The 20,063-nt window shown below is 39.6% G+C and overlaps 1 protein-coding gene across 1 annotated transcript in view; it reads right to left on the bottom strand.

Moving 5' to 3' along the window:
• Bmcp (uncoupling protein Bmcp mitochondrial) overlaps positions 1-20,063 on the bottom strand; it is a 122,455-nt gene that overhangs the window by 81,636 nt on the left and 20,756 nt on the right. The window contains exon 2 of the mRNA XM_067151258.2: positions 13,041-13,157. Coding sequence (XP_067007359.1) covers positions 13,041-13,120 — 80 coding nt within the window. The 5' untranslated portion in view covers positions 13,121-13,157. The remainder of the gene's footprint in view (positions 1-13,040; positions 13,158-20,063) is intronic.

Genomic DNA, 20,063 nt, shown 5'->3' with positions numbered 1-20,063 from the left:
ATCGCTATCGGATAAGAATTTCTGTGCGATTTTCTTGAAACTGCATGTCAGGAAAGGGTACACCAGGGTGGGACAGATTGAGGAATTCAGTACTATGAGTTTTTGGTCTTCCTTAAGCAGTGGCGACGATGTTAGAAGTTGGAGCTTATTGTGAAGGTTTTTCATTACAACAGTCTCGTCGAACACTAGAGTATCCCTGAAGGTAGTTCCAAGATAACGAATTTGTTCGCCGTCTCCAATTAAGTCAATCCTACAGTCTTCCTCCATGGATAGTATTATCCTTCAAGATGAATGGAAGATATTTAAGTTTGAGAAAGTTAAGGCAAATTAAAAATCTGTAAGTTAAAAGAACCAGAAACCTCATATCAATCTACAACTTCCATGTGGGAAAAGGAAATATCCTGAATTAGCAGATACAATTAAGATATGTTTCACTCTATCCTGTAGGAGTGCAGATGTAGAGAGCTTTCTCTCAGATGAGCCAAGATTTGACCAATGACAAAGCATCGCCCATGTCACCAGGAATATTAAATACAAGAATAAATATTCAGGATGCTTTTATAAATTACTGCAGTAAAACAAACCACAACTGATCTGGTCACAACGAAGCAACTGACAATGACAAGATCTGCTCACTCTTGCTACACTGCTAATCCAGAAAGGAAAGAATGAGCACCAAAAGAAGTTTATGGAGAGGAAGAAAAGTACATCAAAATTGGAGAAGTAAATAAGAAATGCAACTTAAATACTGAAGAATTTGAAGATTTCAAGAAACTTAAGGAATAAAAGTGAAGAAATGGCAACTAGTGACAAGCTTTTTGAACAAGTAAAATTGAAGTTAAAGAAAGCTGTGTAATAAATGGTCTTGGCAATATAAAGGTTACTCAGGGAATGAATTTCATGGAATGATAATTTTAAAACAAGAGAAAGCTTGTATATAAAGAAGTAGAATGCATGCAGAAGAACTTACATGGATGTCTTATCTTATAACAAATATTTTCCAGAAAAAAATAGTAATTTAATGGTTCATAGCAAACCTTTTTAGTTATTGATCTAATATTCATATTATAGCACTTCTTTTTTTATTGTATTATGGTAGTATTCTGATAAAAATTAGAAATTAAGGGCAAATGACAGATTGCTGTAAGAGGTGATGTAAAGATTGTTTTGTGAAGAAGATATGCAATGTGTTTCTTTTTGTTTTATTTTAGAAAAAAATTAGTATATCGATACTGAGTGGCAGCCTTGAGTTTTGTACACATTGTTCACCCACTTCCAGACACAGGTCCGACAGTGAGCTGCTGATAAGTTTTTCCTTCCTCTGCCAAATATGACTGCTGTTGTTTATTAAGTGGCTTAAAGTGTTCTGTCTCCTGAATTTCCTCCATCATGACTTTGATACTGTTCCTTGTATGATTCTTTCAACAAATGTAAACATCACTTATATTTTTCTTAACTAGCATACCTATTCTAAATTACTTAGGTACCGGTATTCATAATAGGATATATTGCAGTTGATTTCTATGAGAAAGACTTTGGTAGAGGAAGGTGGTACAGTACTGTACTACAGCACCCTGAAGATAATCTCTTGCTCTAAACAGACAGTGATACAGCCCACGAGTCTATTGTAAAAGGTCCAATCACATTAAATTTTCAAATGTAATATCTTATGTAGATCTCACAAAAAAGCTTTACCTCTTTTTCAACTCACAACCTTCTGCCCTATGAAAGGTCAACTATAAAGCAAGTAAGTTAAAAATAATTATACCCACCAAGTTATGCACAACCTCCATCATAATGTCTAGTGATCCTTCAGAACAGTACTTCTGAGGATTTCAATTCAGGAAGAAATAAATAGTAGTTTGTATATGCCTAAATGTGTTTATTCATGATTAAATAAAGGACCTCAAATCTGTATCACGTGTTCCTTTTTTTCTTTCTTTTCTTTTTGTGTGTGTGTAGTCCATATAGGGTTAATTATCAATGTTGCAAACAAGAGTTTTACAGTGATGCTCATAACTTGCTACTTTTTGCATTAAAATCCTGAAAATGATTGATTAATTCTGTGTATTATTTACCTACATACTGACTATATATTTCAAAACATTTTAAACCCTTTTCTTTACAACAGGCCACAAACACATATCTCATCTAACACTGATATCACAACATTTTGGGCTGATGACCTAGATGTTAGGGCCCTTTAAACAAGCATCATCATCATCATATCACAACATTCCAAACTACTCATTACTAACTGAAATAACAACTGCTTTTGATCTGAAACACTCAAAGCACAATGTTCATAGTCACTTTAAATCAAATGTTGCATGATACTATACACTCACTGACATAGCTACTAGGTGTGCAAGACAACCCCTATTTAATTCACAAAAATCTAAATATTGTTGCATTATTGTTCTCAGAATTTTATAAACATTTCCTTGTTTTTCCTTCCCATTTACTTTGGTCTGAATATTCTTCCTCCATGCTCTGTCAACATGCCATGAGCAAAATAATCTCATGGTTGCAGGTCCCATGACTGCATTCCAAGCATTGTAGAAGGCTTCTGCCAAATTGGACATGAAGACCTTTGGGGATACACAACCAACCTCATTGTTAATGTAGGTGAAAAATAGAGACAATATTTCCTGGTCACTTCTATTGGAAATCAGAAATGCACAAGGAAAGCCCTGTCATAAGTCATCCAGAACTAAAAGCGTTATTAACTCAAACCCATAGCTATTAAGCCCATGCGTTCCATCAGTGCATATACAGTCACTACCATATTTCTTTAATATTTCACTTTGAGCACTGTTCATAATAATTAAAATAAAGTCATTACTAATGAGGTTTGGATGCTTTTCACTGGTGGTCCCCTGAGGTTTATAGAATAATATACAGGGGCTGTCACCTGAATTAACTTCACTGACCCAGGCCTCAACACTTGTACCATCCTCCTGATGTCTGACAGATTTAGAGCTCAAGTTAAAACTACGCTCAATATTATACAAATCCTGTTTTGTGATTAAATGAATTCTTTCAAGCTTTGAGTCTGTCACAGATTCGCAAATTTTGTCCAGAATAGCTTGAAAGGGAATCTGGTTGGCAATATCTGTTGCTAATGTTTTCCTGTTTGGCTAATGTTTACTTCACACATTCCATTTTCATGTTCAATTAGTCAAGTACTTGCTGGACAGATCTCATAAACTTTGTTGCTTCCCTGAAGCTTCAAGTGCCTGATGCCTTTACTTTCAGATACAAAAAAAGCCTGATCGATGACACACACAGTAATGTTTCTTCATGTTAACTGCTGCAGTGTAAGAACCCCTTTTCTTTACATACTGTGAATATGTTTCGCTTTCAATGTGTTGTTTCCACTCTAGGAAGCTTGAGAAAGAAGGAAATTTTTTATCCTCTGTCTCAAGTCCTCCAATTAAGTTTGTGTGGCACTGACGCTCGTGCCGTTTTAAATTATAACTGTGCGTGAACTGTTTATCACAAAATTTACAGTGGTGCGGAAGAGATGTCCGCCCTTTAAACAATGCGCAATTTCATCTAGTTTCTCTGGATGGGTCTTAGAAACATGTTTCCTAAGGTTTTTATTATACTCATAGCTTTTACCACATTCAGAACACGAGTATTGTTCAACGTTGCTCATTATAACGCTATGTAAGTAGGCCTACCTAAAGTGAAGAAAAACTAAATAAACACGCGGCACGTAACTAAATACACACTATAGCTGGGCACACCAAACGAAATACACTAATCCCACAGGTACAGTAACGAACACTATGCACAAGTAGATATTCGAAAATATACACACGTAATTTTATTCTCAAAGCACTCGTACAATAAATACACTTTCCTGCTGTCAACACGAAATCGTCACTGCCCGGTTCTCTTCGTATCTATTCGTAGTGTAGCCTACCTTATAAACACTACTATAGTTCGATCGTTCGTTCAGCAGATCTCCTACAGTTCGTTCTTTTGCACTGTCAACTCAAAGCCATTGCGCCGTTCGGAAATCTTCGGCGTGTTCCGTAAGGGTTCGGCCGTGGTATCCAGGTGGAGCCCGAGTACGTCCCGTCAGGGGCTAACGTCGAGTGTGCAGCGAGCACACTGGGTAATGCGCTATTGTGCTGAAGACTATACGCATGTCCAAAGCAGATGACGTCATGGTTTATGCACTGATATTCCCATTAGCGAGGAGCACGGTAAGGTACGTGCCTTGTCGTCTAGAGCCACCCTCAAACCAGTGGCAGTATTACAGTTGACCACAAGGGTCCGCCACCTCCCCATTACGGTTAGCCCCAGCCTCCCAGGAACTACTATTTCATTACATTACCGGCAGATTCCGCTAGTAATTCTGAACAGGCATTTTCTAGCTCGTTGCGAACAGCTGTTCGTAATCGCGGGAAGAAGTTTGCTTTACCTTGTGATTGGAAAATCTTTTCAAGTGACATTCATTTGAGTGTTGTGTTTTGCTTCCTTGTTTGTATGGTTTGTAACCGTGGTAAGTTATTCTTAGTGTAAGAGGAAATGAATTCAGTTCAAGTAATTTTAACCAGCGAAATATTAAACTCAGGATAAGTTAGAAATTAAAAGGTTTGGACCGGACAGACCAGATTTGATTATCGAAAAAGTTACAAAAACTGACAAACGCAAGTATAGGCGTAAGTTTAAGAGAAAAGTGTACGAAACACGCAAGTGGCTCTGTGGATATACTGTAGATCTAGGAATGCGCTTTTTTGTTTGCCCTGTTTAGGCCTATTGTTCAAAAAAAAAAGAAGGGTATGGAATTGAGGTGGGTGCACAGATCTTGCTCATTTGAGTGCAAAAATAAATAAACATGAAAATTCTCATCCACAAAAAAACGCGAGTATTTAATTTCCTATGCTAGTGTTGTCTATAATTTCCAAGACGAGAATAATTAACATGAGATACAGTAGAAACCTGATTAACCGAGATAATATGTGGATTATTGGGGTCAATTAGGAAACAATTCTTTTAAAAAATCCACCGGTAAATGCGGTACATGTTATTTCTATGCTTCTCGTCATGACCAGGTGAACTTCGAGCTATTCAAGAACCAAGAATAGTGCTCGCATCTTTCAATGTTCGCAGTGCAGTGAAGTTTTATGAATTTTACTTTTGTTCTACACTAACACAAACGGCCCCGTGATGTAGGAGTAGCGCGCCTGCTTCTTACCTGGGTGCCCCAGGTTCGATTCCTGGCCAGGTAAGGGATTTTTACCTGGATTTGAGGGCTGGTTCGAGGTCCACTCAGCCTACATGATTACAATTGAGGAGCTATCTGACAGTGAGATGGCCGGTCTAGAAAGCCAAGAATAACGGCCGAGAGGATTCGTCGTGCTGACCACACGACACCTCATAATCGGCAGGCCACCGGGCTGACCAGTGGTCGCTTGGTAGATCATGGGGTTTGGTTTTGTTCTACACTAACACACAGGCGAACTTCGTGCTATTTCAAAACCAGGAATAGTACTCGCATCCTTCAATATTCGCGGTGTAGTAAAGTTATTATGAATTTTTCTTATGTTCTACACTAACAGATTATCTAGTATAAAATTTATCCTCGGTTACAGGGGTTCTACCATATTATTTGTAAAAAAGGAACCGTACAAGGAACTTTTAGTGAAGTGATTTATATACCTATGTTACTTTTTTGCTGATTTGAGACACGAACAAAAATGTTGTTGTGAACCCCCTAAAATTTTTGTCACGAGCCGCCACTGCTGGAGAATGCCTGACTATCTGTCCCAAAGCCTTAGGGACATTTCACCTTCACGTACCTACTATAATTAAAATTATCTGAGGATCGCTTTGTGAGATGTACAGTATTTTAGGGAGAATGTGTGGTATATGATCAGGCAAGAAACAGAACATACTGGTATCTACTAAAGTCACAGCTCAACTGTATAAAATAGATATCGGCATGTTGTTTAAAGTTTAACCATGCATGCCTTAAATATAAACCCAATAGATGGTACAGATGCTTATCGTCTTATTAACGTCATCACTTAATTTGAACATTCCATTGAATCATGTTGTAAGAGAGATGAAACAGATTTCACCATAGATCGTCGGTCAACAGGTTAGCTATTTTAAAACATTTTACATTGATGTACCAGAGTCGTGCTTTAATAACATTATAAAACCCATTATAGGCCTAAATTATCAGTAACATTATAATGTCGATGTGTTTTTAATTATTTCCCGTCCAATATTCGTATTTCAGCTATGACTTTGCATGAATGCATTGGAACACTGTAGTGACGTAAAATGGCAGAAGCCACAAACTCCCGGCTTCAGCACTAGTCTTTTTTAAAGAAAAATTTTCATTCACTTTCATTTCCCAACGTGGAAGGGTGGGGCGGGCCACCTATAGGGCCAAGAAATGCGGGTGGGTTGTTAAAAGAATGTGAAGAAGGAGGCGGTGGGAGGGGTTTTGGCCTCTTGCCTATATGGTTTGTAACTTCATTTGTGTTGTATTGTTGGTTACAGAAATTTATTACATATACATATAAATTATATGTATTTCCATTTTTAAGTGAATCTTGAGATGACAAGTTGACTGGGGCAAAGAATGTGTAGAAGGGTGAATCGTAGTGGCTTGAAGGATGATTGAAAGGTCAACAGAAGATTATAGAGGCGTGGAAATGATTAAACTCAAACGAGAAAACAAAATATTAAATTGTCTTAGTTATATTTTTAGCCCTTACTTTCTTTCTAATTTGTTCCATGGAACTCCCTATCCTTCAGTGAAATATTCATTCGACTTACGGTACTAAACTTCGAGAAATACTGTATTATTGGTATTTAAAAAAATATTATATTGAGATTAAATATTTCTTTTCGATCTTTTGCTATTCCTACAACATCAGTTTCCCAGAGATTGGATCGTAAATAGTACAAAGCACAGTGAATTACCAGCGCTCAAGTACCGGTAAAGCAAAATATCACAGAACAACTTCATGTAATTCCATTTTGTCAAATTACACTCAAAAGAGAAATTAAAAATCATCATCATAAATGGACTTTAATAATAATAATTTAATGTTGATAGAGGATTAGATAAGCCAAGGCTGCTGCCACTGCCACCGAGTGTCCAGAGTAGATGCCACGGGAAGAGGTGGTGTTTGTATTGGTGGTGGTAACTGGGGTGTATGGTGGGTAAGGAACCATGCTGACGAGCTGAGATGATGACCGATGACTGGTGAGCGCGTCCTGAGGTGACACCTCGTACGGAATAGCTTCAGTCCACCTAACAGTACACTTGCAAACTTTTATTCTCTACTTATCGTGTAATAGGTATTCCGCTGGACGCACTAGTTGCTCACTGCCAGTCCATCATTTTTCTGTATATAAAAGGCTAACTCCGATGACTGCAATCAGCGCCCAGCCAAAATTACGCAACGTAAAGAAATGAAATTTTGGGGATAATTTCATATTACAGTGTAGGTGCTCAATAAGGAATGATTTTTTAATATTCCGTCACTAAGGGGGCGAGAAGGGGGTGAACGGTTTAAATGAGCACATCTTTATCTAAAAAATTAACAGTTTACAGCCGTAAACATTGGTATTTGTAATCTACTTTAAAAATAAAGAATCTTTAAGGGGGGTGAAAATGGTGGAAAAAGAGGTTGAATAGCTTTTATGAGGGTAATTATATCTCCAAAAACTGAAGACGTTACAGACATGAAAATTGGTACCGGTATTTAGAATCTCGTTTAAAATCAAAAGAAACAGAGATTTTTTGTTTTCGGAAAATCCACTTAACGGGGGGTGAACAGGAGTGAAAAATGGGTGAATTTTAAAATGGGTATATCAAGAGTATATCTAAAGAGTGGAGCATTCTCCAGACGTTAAAACTGGTGGGACTATTTGGAATCTCCTCTAAAGTAAAGAAACACGTGTAATTTATTTTCGGAGAATCCATGTAAGGGGAAGTAAAAAGGGAGATTAAATTTTAAAATGAGCATATTTGCAGTGTATTTCAAAAACTTAACACGTTACACGCGTGAAAATTGGTATTATTAATCTCTTTTAAAAATAAACAAACACATATTTATGTGTTTCCGGAAAAAAACACTTGACTGGGGATGTAGAGGTAACAAGGGCTGAAAATGAGGTTGAATTATTTTCATTAGGATACAGATATCGCAAAAACTCAAGATGTTGCAGACGTGAAAATTGGTATTTGGAATGTTCATTATAAATAAACACGTACATTTTTTCGGAAAATTCACTTAAGGGGGAAAGCGTGAAAAGAATGAAATAGGGTTGATGTATTTTTATTATGATACTTATCTATATAAATGAAATCGTAACGGCCGTGTGTCTGTACACTGACTATTTTGGCGAAATGTTCGTTCCGTTACCGTTATTCGTTTCAGGTGTAATAATGACCATACGCATACATTTTAGATGTAGTTCCCTGGAAGTCCTCATTTTTACAACTCTCCCCAAAATCAAGATGGCCACAAATCTGTTAGACGAGCTAGAAAATTAAAATTTGGCAAAACTATAGGTTTTATCCTGTGACCGACGGAAAAATTCCAAGATGTTTACATTGTCACTTTTACCCCCCCCCCAAAAAAAAATACATTGAAATATGGAGGCAATTTTAATGACGGTGCAGACCTTCGATTCGATGTATTTTGTGGCTAAACGGAAATCGTATCACAAAACGGATGGCACAATCTCCGTTCAATTTAGTCCTATGACTTTTTGTCGTATCTCTATCCCTTATGTGTTAGATTTGGCTGTGTTTCTTGAGTGTCGGAGATTTTGTAGTCTTCGCACGTATAATTCATAGTTTGACACACTATAGGGAAGATAGAATCATCAAATTCGACACGAACAGTGGCCTCCCCAGTAGCCATATGTGAACCACATTCTATGTTTCTAGCTGTAACATAAGTATCCGAAAAATAATGCAGTGTGTGAAAACCTTGCCCAAATGTCTCCCTATTAAAAGGTTCTACCTCAATCTAACCCATGATAGAGGAGAAACGGGAAAATGTCATAGGATCGACCATTTAGACCGCTAAAGGATACGTCTTATGGTGCAATCCGTTTGTGGATATAACGTACCGTTTAGCAGCAGTTCATTTGTTGTATACATGCATGTCGATATAGATACTCATTGAAGTCTACTTGCAGCGATCTAGAAGGAGTGTGTCTGCCATTATAATTAATACTTTATAAATCGATAGTGACTGTCAGCAGGAAGGCGTCTGTTATTGTAATCACTATTCCCCACATCGACTTTCATTGGCAATAGGAATAGAGTCCTTCTCCAACTCCTGTGTAACTGGCATTAGTAAGGAGAGCCAACCCTTTTAATGAACATTTCTCTTCCGTATTTGATAGGCAGGAGGCAAGGGAGCTTGCAATTTTCGTCATAACTACTCTACCCGATTGTGTCTGGTAATAGGGAAGGGGGCCTGCCATTGTAACGAAAACTCCCCAAATCGATTGTGACCGCACAGAAGACAAGGAGGTCTTCTGTTGTAATGAAAATTTCCAGCTCGATTGTAGGCAAGTGAGCCTACCGTTACCATCACACTCCGCAACTCGCACTTTACATAGAAAACATCGTACGGGGACCTCCCAATGCTGTTTCTTGGATTAAGCTAAGAGACATGAAATTTAAAAATATCTTATTCACTGCGTGTACATGCCGCCCTCTCTATAGGGGTTCATGATAACACGTACTTCTGCTGGATCACACAAAATCTGTGATCCGATTTCTCATACAAGCAGTATTTTTCTCTACAGATACTAGTTATGCAAACTACCAAACTTTATGGTCTGCACTAGCTTGTAATCGCCTGGCAGGAGCGTTACATTTGAATGCTTGACAATGCAGAAACGGACTTTTAAAATCAACCAGATTGCTAAAACGATACCTAACGATTGTTCTTGAAAAATTATTGTTGAATGTAATATCACCGAAATAATGTGGGCGTTCACGTGCTTCTGTGACCTTATACCGGGGACGCTAGTGCTTACGGCATACGGTGTGATCACTATTATAACATTGTTCAGTATAATAACATTGGCCAGGTGTTCTGTCGAGGAAAATGTCACAAATAGGGATCATTAGTTACCGTTGCAGTCCATAGACGAAACGTGTAAGGGAATTCCTAACTAACATTGGTTGTTTCTGGCAAGGAAACCATGTCCGAACATCATTACTAAGATTCTGTCTCACACACCTAGTGAGTCTTCTTGTTAAGAGTCATTCCAGACGTAAAGTTACTACGAGGGCACGATGATAATTTGACATCATACTCTTGGTAGAATTCGGCTGCCATACAAAGTTCAAAATATGAGGTTAATGCTTCCGTCAACGACGTCAGCTACTATACTGTCCTTTCTTCGACATAGAGTGATGGTCGGCATGGAATATGTAAGAACTTTCATTTCTGTCTTATTCCATTCTTGCATACATTTTTCTGTTAAATACAATAGTTTGCCTTTCATGTTCCTTGTTGTTTCAATACAATAACATTAAACATTTGTAATCGTAACTTTTGGCCCACCTTGTAGTTACCAAAGGATATTCTCAGTGTGGATATAGTTGAAAGTCAGCGTTTTGATTTTAATTTCATAATATGTAGCGATCATACACATAGTGTTTTAGAAAGGTGGGTACAGAGCAGTACACAGTAAGCATCGTGGTATTATGGATACATTCGTTATTTTTGCCGTTAGCACCTGCCCCTGCTGTAATGTTTAGGCGAACTATATTCAAGTCGGAAATCCTTCGAAAACTAGGATACTTGGGTTATTACTCTTCCTCTAATACCGGCAATAGACTTACGTGTACTTGACTCGTGGAACAAATAATATGCATTCTTATATTCCGAAATATAATCATTACATAATAGAAAGTGTTACAACCATATTCGGATATGGGATCACCTTAATTACACTTTTCCGCACTTTCAAAAATGTGCATCATGAATGATCCATAGCAGGACACGAAAATGGGTACAGGCATAGGACATAACACGACAGTATAAATAAAACACCAACATATTGTACCACACCAAGCATGAATTGCTGGGTAACAATCACTTACAGGGTGCATTTCGTACGGTGTTGGACTACCCATAACACGGAGACAGGCGGTGATAGGGTCGGGAATAAAGGCGTAAATACGTCCGTTGTTCTCATGAGGAAGATCCTGCCACATGGGATGACATTAACTTCAAAATCTGCCATAATTTCCGCTGGCCTATGATGCCGTCCAGTTTGGTCCCAAACGTTCTCGATGTCTGAAAGGTGTGGAGAACTTTCTGACCAGGGAAGTGTGTTGATAATGCGAAGGTAGACCAGTGATAATCATGCTGTGTGAGATCGGGCATTGTCTTGATGGAAAATGAGGTTGTTGAGCTGCACTACGAAGAGAATTACACACGGTCACAGGATTTTTTTGAGACGTATCACCGCGCCGTCAGGGTTCTCAATCACCCAATGGAGAGCGCGAATCGTAGATAAACGGCAACCCACTCCATGACACCTCTCACTAGGACATCATTCCACTCTACAACGAAGCATGGATCACAGTGCTCCCCAGGACGCCTCCAGACTCGAATTTGGCGGTGGTCTGAATCCAGACAGAATAGAAATTTGTCAGTGAATACCATTCGTCGCCAAACCGCAAGATGCCATGCTCCCTATTCCTTACAGAAGGCGTGTTAGGGCGATGATCATATCCTAATTGTAGACATCATAATGGACGATGCGACGAAATATCCTCCTCTGCTAGCCGCCTTTATATGGTAATGGTCGGCACAGGCGTATCCTCGTCTGCCATGGAAAGTCTCTGTATGGTGCACAGCAACGTCCGTGGAGGCTAAGACCACACATAAAGCAGATTTAAGCTTAGAGCATTAACACGCAAAAGTAAGCAAAAAAGCAGCGTTAAGCAGCACTGGTACGTTGACCAGACAGAAAGCAGTATTGCAGCAGCAATTGTACAGATATCATGCCACCAGTGCTATCACGATTTGCGAGATTACTATTGCTAAGCGAGGTTTCTCCCATGCGGATTGATCTGATTGACAGAGAAAGTGGACTTATGAAATTAATTAACGACGAGAAGAATTCTTTTTGCTCTTTTGCTATTTGTTTTACATCGCTCCGATACAGATAGGTCTTATGGCGACGATGGGATAGGAAAAGTCCTAGGAATGGAAAGGAAATCGGCCGTGGCCTTAATTAAGGTATAGCCCCAGCTTTTGCCTTCAGGGCTGCCGATAGTGAGGTTCGAACCTACTATGTCCCGGATGCAAGCTCACAGCTGCGCACTCCTAACCGCATGGCCAACTCGCCCTGTAAGACGAACTCATCGAGTTTAATAACTTGTATACAGAATTATGCAAACTGCAGTGAACGGTTTTTCTAATACGCGCTTAATCAACTCCTCAGGACGGCTTGTTAATGCTTGCTGCTTCAAAACGCTTTCTGTGTGGTTTTACCGTTACAGACTGTCGCACGATGAAAATATCCTCGCTGTAGATGCTCCGCCGGAGTCGATCCGAACCTTCTCGACACATATTTGATGTGCCGATCATGCACCGAATCGTCCAATCTGCTTCTCTTGATGCGACGACGTGAACTACCTTAAATTTATCTAGCTGGTCACAGACTTATCGAATCGCAGGCGCATGCTGCGTGTTCGTTCAGCTTAGCTCTGTGGTTCAAACTGCAAACAATGCCTCATATAATGTCTTGCATTTATGAATGAGGGAGATCTACCTCCTAGTGGCACTTCTGCGCGAGCAATCATCAATAAATCCAAATGGAACACACGTCAGCTATTACGATGCTGTGTGACAACCCTCGTTGTACTCATGCTATACAATTTTTATAAAATGAGTGTATGTTAATTGCTATCCTGGCACTTTCACCTTGAAAAATATTAAAGATCAAGTTCACAAAACGGCAAACTGTAACATACATTGTTATATTATATATATAAAAAATATTAATGCACTCACCTTTTCCCTGCAGATTCCACACAGCCTTTAAATGCTCCGGGGAAACTGAATAGATCCCGACGAGTGTCTGCTTGCACCATCTTGATAGGAACTGAAGAACTTGCACAATATTGATTCCTAGTAAAGAAACAACATAAATAACTTCATTAGTATGCTGCGCAATGACACTGTATGGGTTAGGGTTTTTGTACTATTTACTGACCAATATTAGACGAAGGTGCTTGCAAAATGTAGGCCTATATCCAAATATCAAAAGGTGTTTCAACGCCGACATTGAGAGGGGGATTTCATATGCTTCTTTATCTAAGAAGACCACTTAAAAATTAATGACTATCGCCACTGTCCCTTCCGAGTGATGTTGTGATCTTGTAACCGTACAACAGGGTTACAGATTCCATTCAGTATTATTAATATTATTATTATTATTATTATTATTATTATTATTATTATTATTATTATTATTATTATTATTATTATTATTATTATCATTATTAACCCGATTCATTAGATTTTATATTCTGTTTCTCATCATTTAGACTGTAATAATTAGGCATCACGCATATTATTGTATTTAATCATAGATTAAGTGAAATTTGTTTGTAATTATTCTGTATTGCTGTAAGTGAGATTTGTTGGTTTCATATAGTCAGGCTGTGGCTTGTAACTCTGGCTAGATGAGCTGGCATAGTATTTTGCAATCGAGGCTATGTTTAACTGAGAATGTTATGACGCATGAAACTTAGTCATCTGCAATCCGCTTGGGCACGCTTAGACAACACTTGACTGATGACATCAGTGCGTGGGCACGTGATTGCGACCAAGTGTCAGTATTCGCCAGCTACTGTATGTTGAAGTGGAAGGGATGAACAGAGAGTAGGGAGATGAGTCGTCATCGCGAGGTTATAAAAGTCGATGCAACGGTGGTGAGAGGTATTCAGATCATATCTATCAGATCATATGTATCAGTCAGATGTATCAAATGGAAGAAGTGGTCTTAGAGTGATGGTCAGAGCTAAGAGTTGTGTTTTCAAGAGGTCTTGTAATAATCGAGGACGTCTACAAGTGGTGGTTGTATCCGAGCAGAGACGGGTACTATGCTGATAAAGAAACATCATCATCTTGTGAGGATGGACTTCACAAGATGTTTCAATAATATTTTCCAATTACTTATAATATATTGAGTGGACGTAATTACATTGGAGCTCTCTACACGCGTACATGGTATGTAGGCCAACTCCTTGTTATATAAAAAGATAACAGCAGACGGCTCCCGACTTCAGCTCATAGGTTTTTCCAAGAATTTCAAGTTCAACAGCGGTGTATGCAGACATCAGGTAATTAAAGCATCAGACATGTTATGCATTCATAACATGAAGAAGAATGTAATCAGCGGCGATATCACTTCAAGTTCATGCCAATAGCTTTTTTTTTGTTTAGATTAAATTTTCCTTTTATTAGTACCGCAAATCTCACTATATATATATTTTTTTTTGTTAAATTAAAAGACGTCAATGATTGTTCATTGTGACGTAAATTATAGTCATAAACTCAGTTTTATTTTAATTATAATAAGTGATTCCAGTTCCATGTACAATCCTCAATTGTAGAAATGCAACAGTAATTTAATATTGTCCTGATCCATATCCCTGTATATTGCCAGATATGTGAGTTTATCACCTCACGCCTTGAGATAATTGATATAAGAGGTATGCTCTACCGAATTTTGTTTTTCTTAAAAAAGCAACTGGCGCTCAAACAAATGTTATTTATATTGTGTGGAAGATATGAAGGTATAAGAGTAGTGGTTGGAGTAGCCACAATCTTACTGCGTATATGTATTCCGCTTGATGCTACATTTTTCTGATTTTTGAGTATTTGTGATCAATAGGGGCTAGGGTTAGAAAGAAAGTGAATATGCGGCAGATAAATGAACAATCCCATTTTATTCATTTTGTGTTATTCATGCCGTTTATTTACAGTATGCGGCAAAACAAACGACACTGAAATGATCGCTCACCTACTGTCCACGATTACCTAGCAACAAAGTAATTATTCATTGCATATTATAATATTTTGTTATATTGTGAATTCAGTTTGTGCTTATTTCTTCAGTTATAATTCTCCAACAGGAGAAGGTGTTTATCTGTCATACGGAGAGGGCCGATAGAATAGTCCAGGTTTGCTGCTCGTTAGAGAACAATTCGATGAACGATTTAAAAAGAAGGTACTACATAATATAACAAAGTTAGCTGTCGTTGACCACTTCCGTCATACGTGATCGATCTTATGTTCATGAAAGAACCACCACCACAAGAGGATCATGGACGACTTCTCCAATAGGTGCTCCAGTCCCCCAAAGCTTAGTCTACTGCAAACATCACTATAACTCGGTTTGAGCTATATCAATCAATCAGCCAATCAATCAATCAATCAATCCTGATCTGCATTTAGGGCAGTCGCCCAGGTGGCAGATTCTCTATCTGTTGGTTTCCTAGCATTTTCTTAAATGATTACAAAGAAATTGGAAATATTTTTAACATCTCCCAATTCCAATTCCTATATCCCCTTTCTAAAAACGATTATTTTCCCCAATTTGTCCTCTTAAATTCCAGCTTTATCTTCGTATTGTGGTCTTTCCTTTTTGAAAGACACCACTCAAACTATTCGTCTACTGATCTCATTCTACGCCATCTCTCCACTGAGAGTCGGAACATACTACTTAGTCGAGCAGCCCGTCTCCTTTCTCCCAAGTCTTCCCAGCCCAAACATTGCACATTTTTGTAACGCTACTATTTTGCCGGAAATCGCCCAGAACGAATCGAGCTGCTTTTCTTTGGATTTTTTCCAGTTCTTGAATCAAGTAATCCTGGTGAGGGTCCAATACACTGGAACCATACTCTACTTGTAGGGGCTGCCTGGCCAAGGCGGTAAACGCGTGCTCGGTTCGTCCGGAAGGACGTGGGTTCGTATCACCGTCAGGAAATCGTAAATTTTAAGAAACGAGATTTCCACTTCCGGAGGTGCACATGGCCCTGAGGTTCAGTCAGCATACACCAGAAATGAGTACCAGTTTAATTCCTGGGGGCAAAGGTGGCCGGGCGTAGAGCTAACCACTCTACCCCATCAAGTGCCGAGGTTGCGGGTCGTGGAAGCCTTTACCTTCCACCCCTCCTAAGGCCTTCGTGGCCTATACGGAGATGACTTTACTTTTTTATACTCTAGTTGTGGTCTAACCAATAACTTATATGCCCTCTCCTTTACATCTTTACTACAACCCCTAAATACCCTCATAATCATGTGCAGAGCTCTGTACCCTTTACTTGTAATCATATTTATGTGATTATTCCTTTGAAGATCTTTCCTTTTATAACACCTAGGTACTTACAATGATCCCCAAAAGGAGCTTTCAACCCATCAACGCAGTAACTAAAACTGAGAGGACTTTTCTCACTTGTGAAACTCATAACCTGACTTTTAACCCCGTTTATCACCATACTATGTAGTGAGTGGGTACTGCTATCATACTATAGTGCGTGGTGTACTATTATACAATAGTGATAGGTAATTTGAAGTTCGTAGAGCGGAGTATAATAAGATATTAGCAGTACCGTAGAAAGCTCAGTGTACCAAAGTATAGTAATTTAATAGATAATGTGAATAATAATAATAATAATAATAATAATAATAATAATAATAATAATAATAATAATAATAATGATTTAAACCAAGGAAACGCACAGTGAGAAGGAGCTAGGCCAATAGGAAGACCAAAAAGATAACGATGTGAATAGAATATATATTTAACAATAAAACATAACAACAAGATAAATAAAATCTAAGATAAATTTATAACAATTGGTGAAAGATGAATATACCAGAGTAGAGAAAAATCCGAAAAGTGTGCCACATTTACAAATTGAATATCCAAAAATGCATAAGGGGAAAGCCTAATAAATAATTTACCAACGTACAATAAATATAAAATCTAAATAGGACAGCAGGAGTAAAGATCAGAGAGAAAGGAAGGACAAAAGAAAGGGGGAAGGGAAGTGATACAAGGATTTAGGGCGGGGAAAGGATTTTCTTCACCGGGTTATTCCAAGATTTACCATTTTTTTACATAGGTCCTAGAAGACATCTGAAATGATTATAAATAATTCATAATTGTCCGTAGCGCATGTTCGTATAGTGATGCAGTCTATGAACTTTAAAATGTAGCATACCAACTCGACGGAAGAAAATTTGAACTGGCAAGAGGCCGGGTGAAAATTTAAAGTCCAAATGAAGATAAATTACAATAAGTCTTGCTCACCAAATAGCTTGAAGACAGAGTCCAGATGGAATAGACATGATTTACAAGAGGCACAGTACTTTGGCACTCCACCACTCCGCTATGAAAACCCGACTCAAATGTGAAGAAGCGGAGTGGGCAATATATAGTGGAATAGAATATTCCAGAAAAGTAGAGAAGTTTACAAGCCATTGAGTTCGAGAAACATGAGGTCACGTGTACACACAGCGCACAGGCAACGGCGAAGTGCAGCGAGGATGACGTAATCACACTGGTAGAGAACAGGTGAGCGGAGTGCATGATGCGGCGAGGACGAGCTCGAGGCGAACAGCAGTATGTAAGGTAGGGAAATGTGCTGTAGATACGGCGATCGTAATAACTATTGCCTACTGTCCATCCCACAAAATTATTGAGGTCATATTTCAGTTTCTGACAGTCTTGTAACTTATTTATTACTCTGTACAGAATAACATCATCTGCAAAAAGCCTCCCCGGTATCTCTGATTCCACTTCCTTACTCATATGATTAATATATACGAGGTTGGAACTTAAATAGTGGCAACACTGCTGTAGAGACGCTATGCAACGGAATCTAATACTGTCACTGATAGCACACGTTGGTTACATACCTACCTTACCTCACAGCAAATGGACTCGCCCTTCCCACATCACCTGCGTGCGCACATGCGAGAGAAACACAGTCACTTGTGAGCTAGCGGTCTAACGTAACGTTGTCACTACGTTTTCCAAACAGGAACAATGGAGTTGGATCAAGACTGAATGTGCCAGAGGTCGTACAGCACGACAGTGCCATCAAGGTCTTCAGGAGGCTTGTGGGGAATCTGCATTGCCTTATAGAACAGTGGCACGTTGGGTAAAAGCCTTCAACGATGGTCGGCAAACTGTGGCGGACATTGCTCGGGCAGGTCGTCCTACGAGCGTCAGCCGCGTTACTGGACAGTGATCGAAAGCAGACGATTCGTGAGTTCACCCAAGAAATCGGATTAGCGCATACGACTGTGCTTCACAACCTGAAGTAACGCCTGGGCATGCGAAAAATTGCATCACGATGGGTTCCGCATGATTTGAGGGATATGCACAAAGGGTTGCGTTACGTCGCTGCTAAGACGCACTTGGAGCGCTATGAGCGCGAAGGAGAGACTTTCTTACGCCGTATCAGAACCCTGGATGAGACATGAGCCAGGCAGTAGACCATTCGCTCCATCAACAGAACAGGCTCTGGTAAAGGTATACTACGACTTCTACATCGCTGGCGACGGGTTATACACAACGTTTTTGATTGCATTGAAGGACAGTAAAGGTTGCTAACATGTAAATCTTTTATTTCTTTCTTTCTTAGTCCGTTTTCTCTCCAGGGTTGGTTTTTCCCTCGGACTCAGCGAGGGATCCCACCTCTACCGCCTCAAGGGCAGTGTCCCAGAGCTTGAGACTTTGGGTCGGGGATACAACTGTGGAGGAGGACCAGTACCTCGCCCAGGCTGCCTCACCTGCTATGCTGAACAGGGGCCTTGTGAGGGGATGGGAAGACTGGAAGGGGTAGAGAAAGAAGAGGGAAGGAAGCGACCGTGGACTTAAGTTAGGTACCATCCCGGCATTTGCCTGGAGGAGAAGTGGGAAACCACGGAAAACCACTTCGAGGATGGCTGAGGAGGGAATCGAACCTCCCTCTACTCATTTGTGACCACCCGAGGCTGAGTGGACCCCGCTCCAGCCCTCGTACCACATTTCAAATTTCGTCGCAAAGCCGGGAATCGAAACCGGGCCTCCGGGGGTGGCAGCTAATCACACTAACCTCTGCACCACAGAGGCGGACGTAAATCTTTTATATCTGTTGTAAATAATTAGTTGGCACTATTTAACTTCCAACATTTGTATATACTGCTCACAAAAAGAAACGTATCAAACTTTTGATCCGCTGTAATATTTCGTGTGCCTTTATTTTTCAGGCGTAGATTATACAGAACCAAAACATGTTCATCCAGGGAGATGGCTCCCAATTTCCAAATAATGCTGCTGTCAGCTCCTGGACTGTGCAGGATTGCTGTGGGCGATTCTGGATACGCCTACCATGTTGATCCCACAGATGCTCGATACAATTGAGATCGGGCCTACATACGGACCAGTCCATTACTTGAAACCAAAAATGAACAAAAATACACATACATTTACGATTGATTGTCCCAAACAGACACAGAGGTCCAGAAATCGAAAAAGTCACTAAAAACAAACTGAAAACTGATAGTTAACATTTTTCAGTACTCTGTGTGCCAGTCTCTGGCTCGTTGCAAGCAGCACACCGGCGTGGTATGCTTCTGATAAGCCTCCGAATTGCATCCGGGGGGATGGCTCCCCATTTCCAAATAATGCTGCTGTCAGTTCCTGGAGGGTGCAGGGTTTCTGTGAGCGATTCTGGATACGCCTACCAAGTTGATCCCACAGATGCTCGATACAGTTGAGATCGGGTCTACATGCGGGCCAGTCCATTCCTTGAATTCCAGGAGCTGCAAGGAAGTCTCTGGTGGCCCTAGCAGAATGTGCAGCGACTCCAACATGTACTAATGTGAAATGTTGTCCTATATTGTCTGCGGTGAGTAACACATGGTTCTCCAGAACTTCCTCAATGTAGTACACAGCTGTCAATCGCCCCTGAATGACTACGAGGTCACTTTTATGGTTCAAAGGAATTCCTCTCCAAACGATCATTGATCCGC

This window comes from Anabrus simplex, chromosome 7 (genome assembly GCF_040414725.1).
Source record: "Anabrus simplex isolate iqAnaSimp1 chromosome 7, ASM4041472v1, whole genome shotgun sequence".
Taxonomy (NCBI): domain Eukaryota; kingdom Metazoa; phylum Arthropoda; class Insecta; order Orthoptera; family Tettigoniidae; genus Anabrus; species Anabrus simplex.
This window is presented reverse-complemented; position numbering and strand designations above follow the sequence as displayed.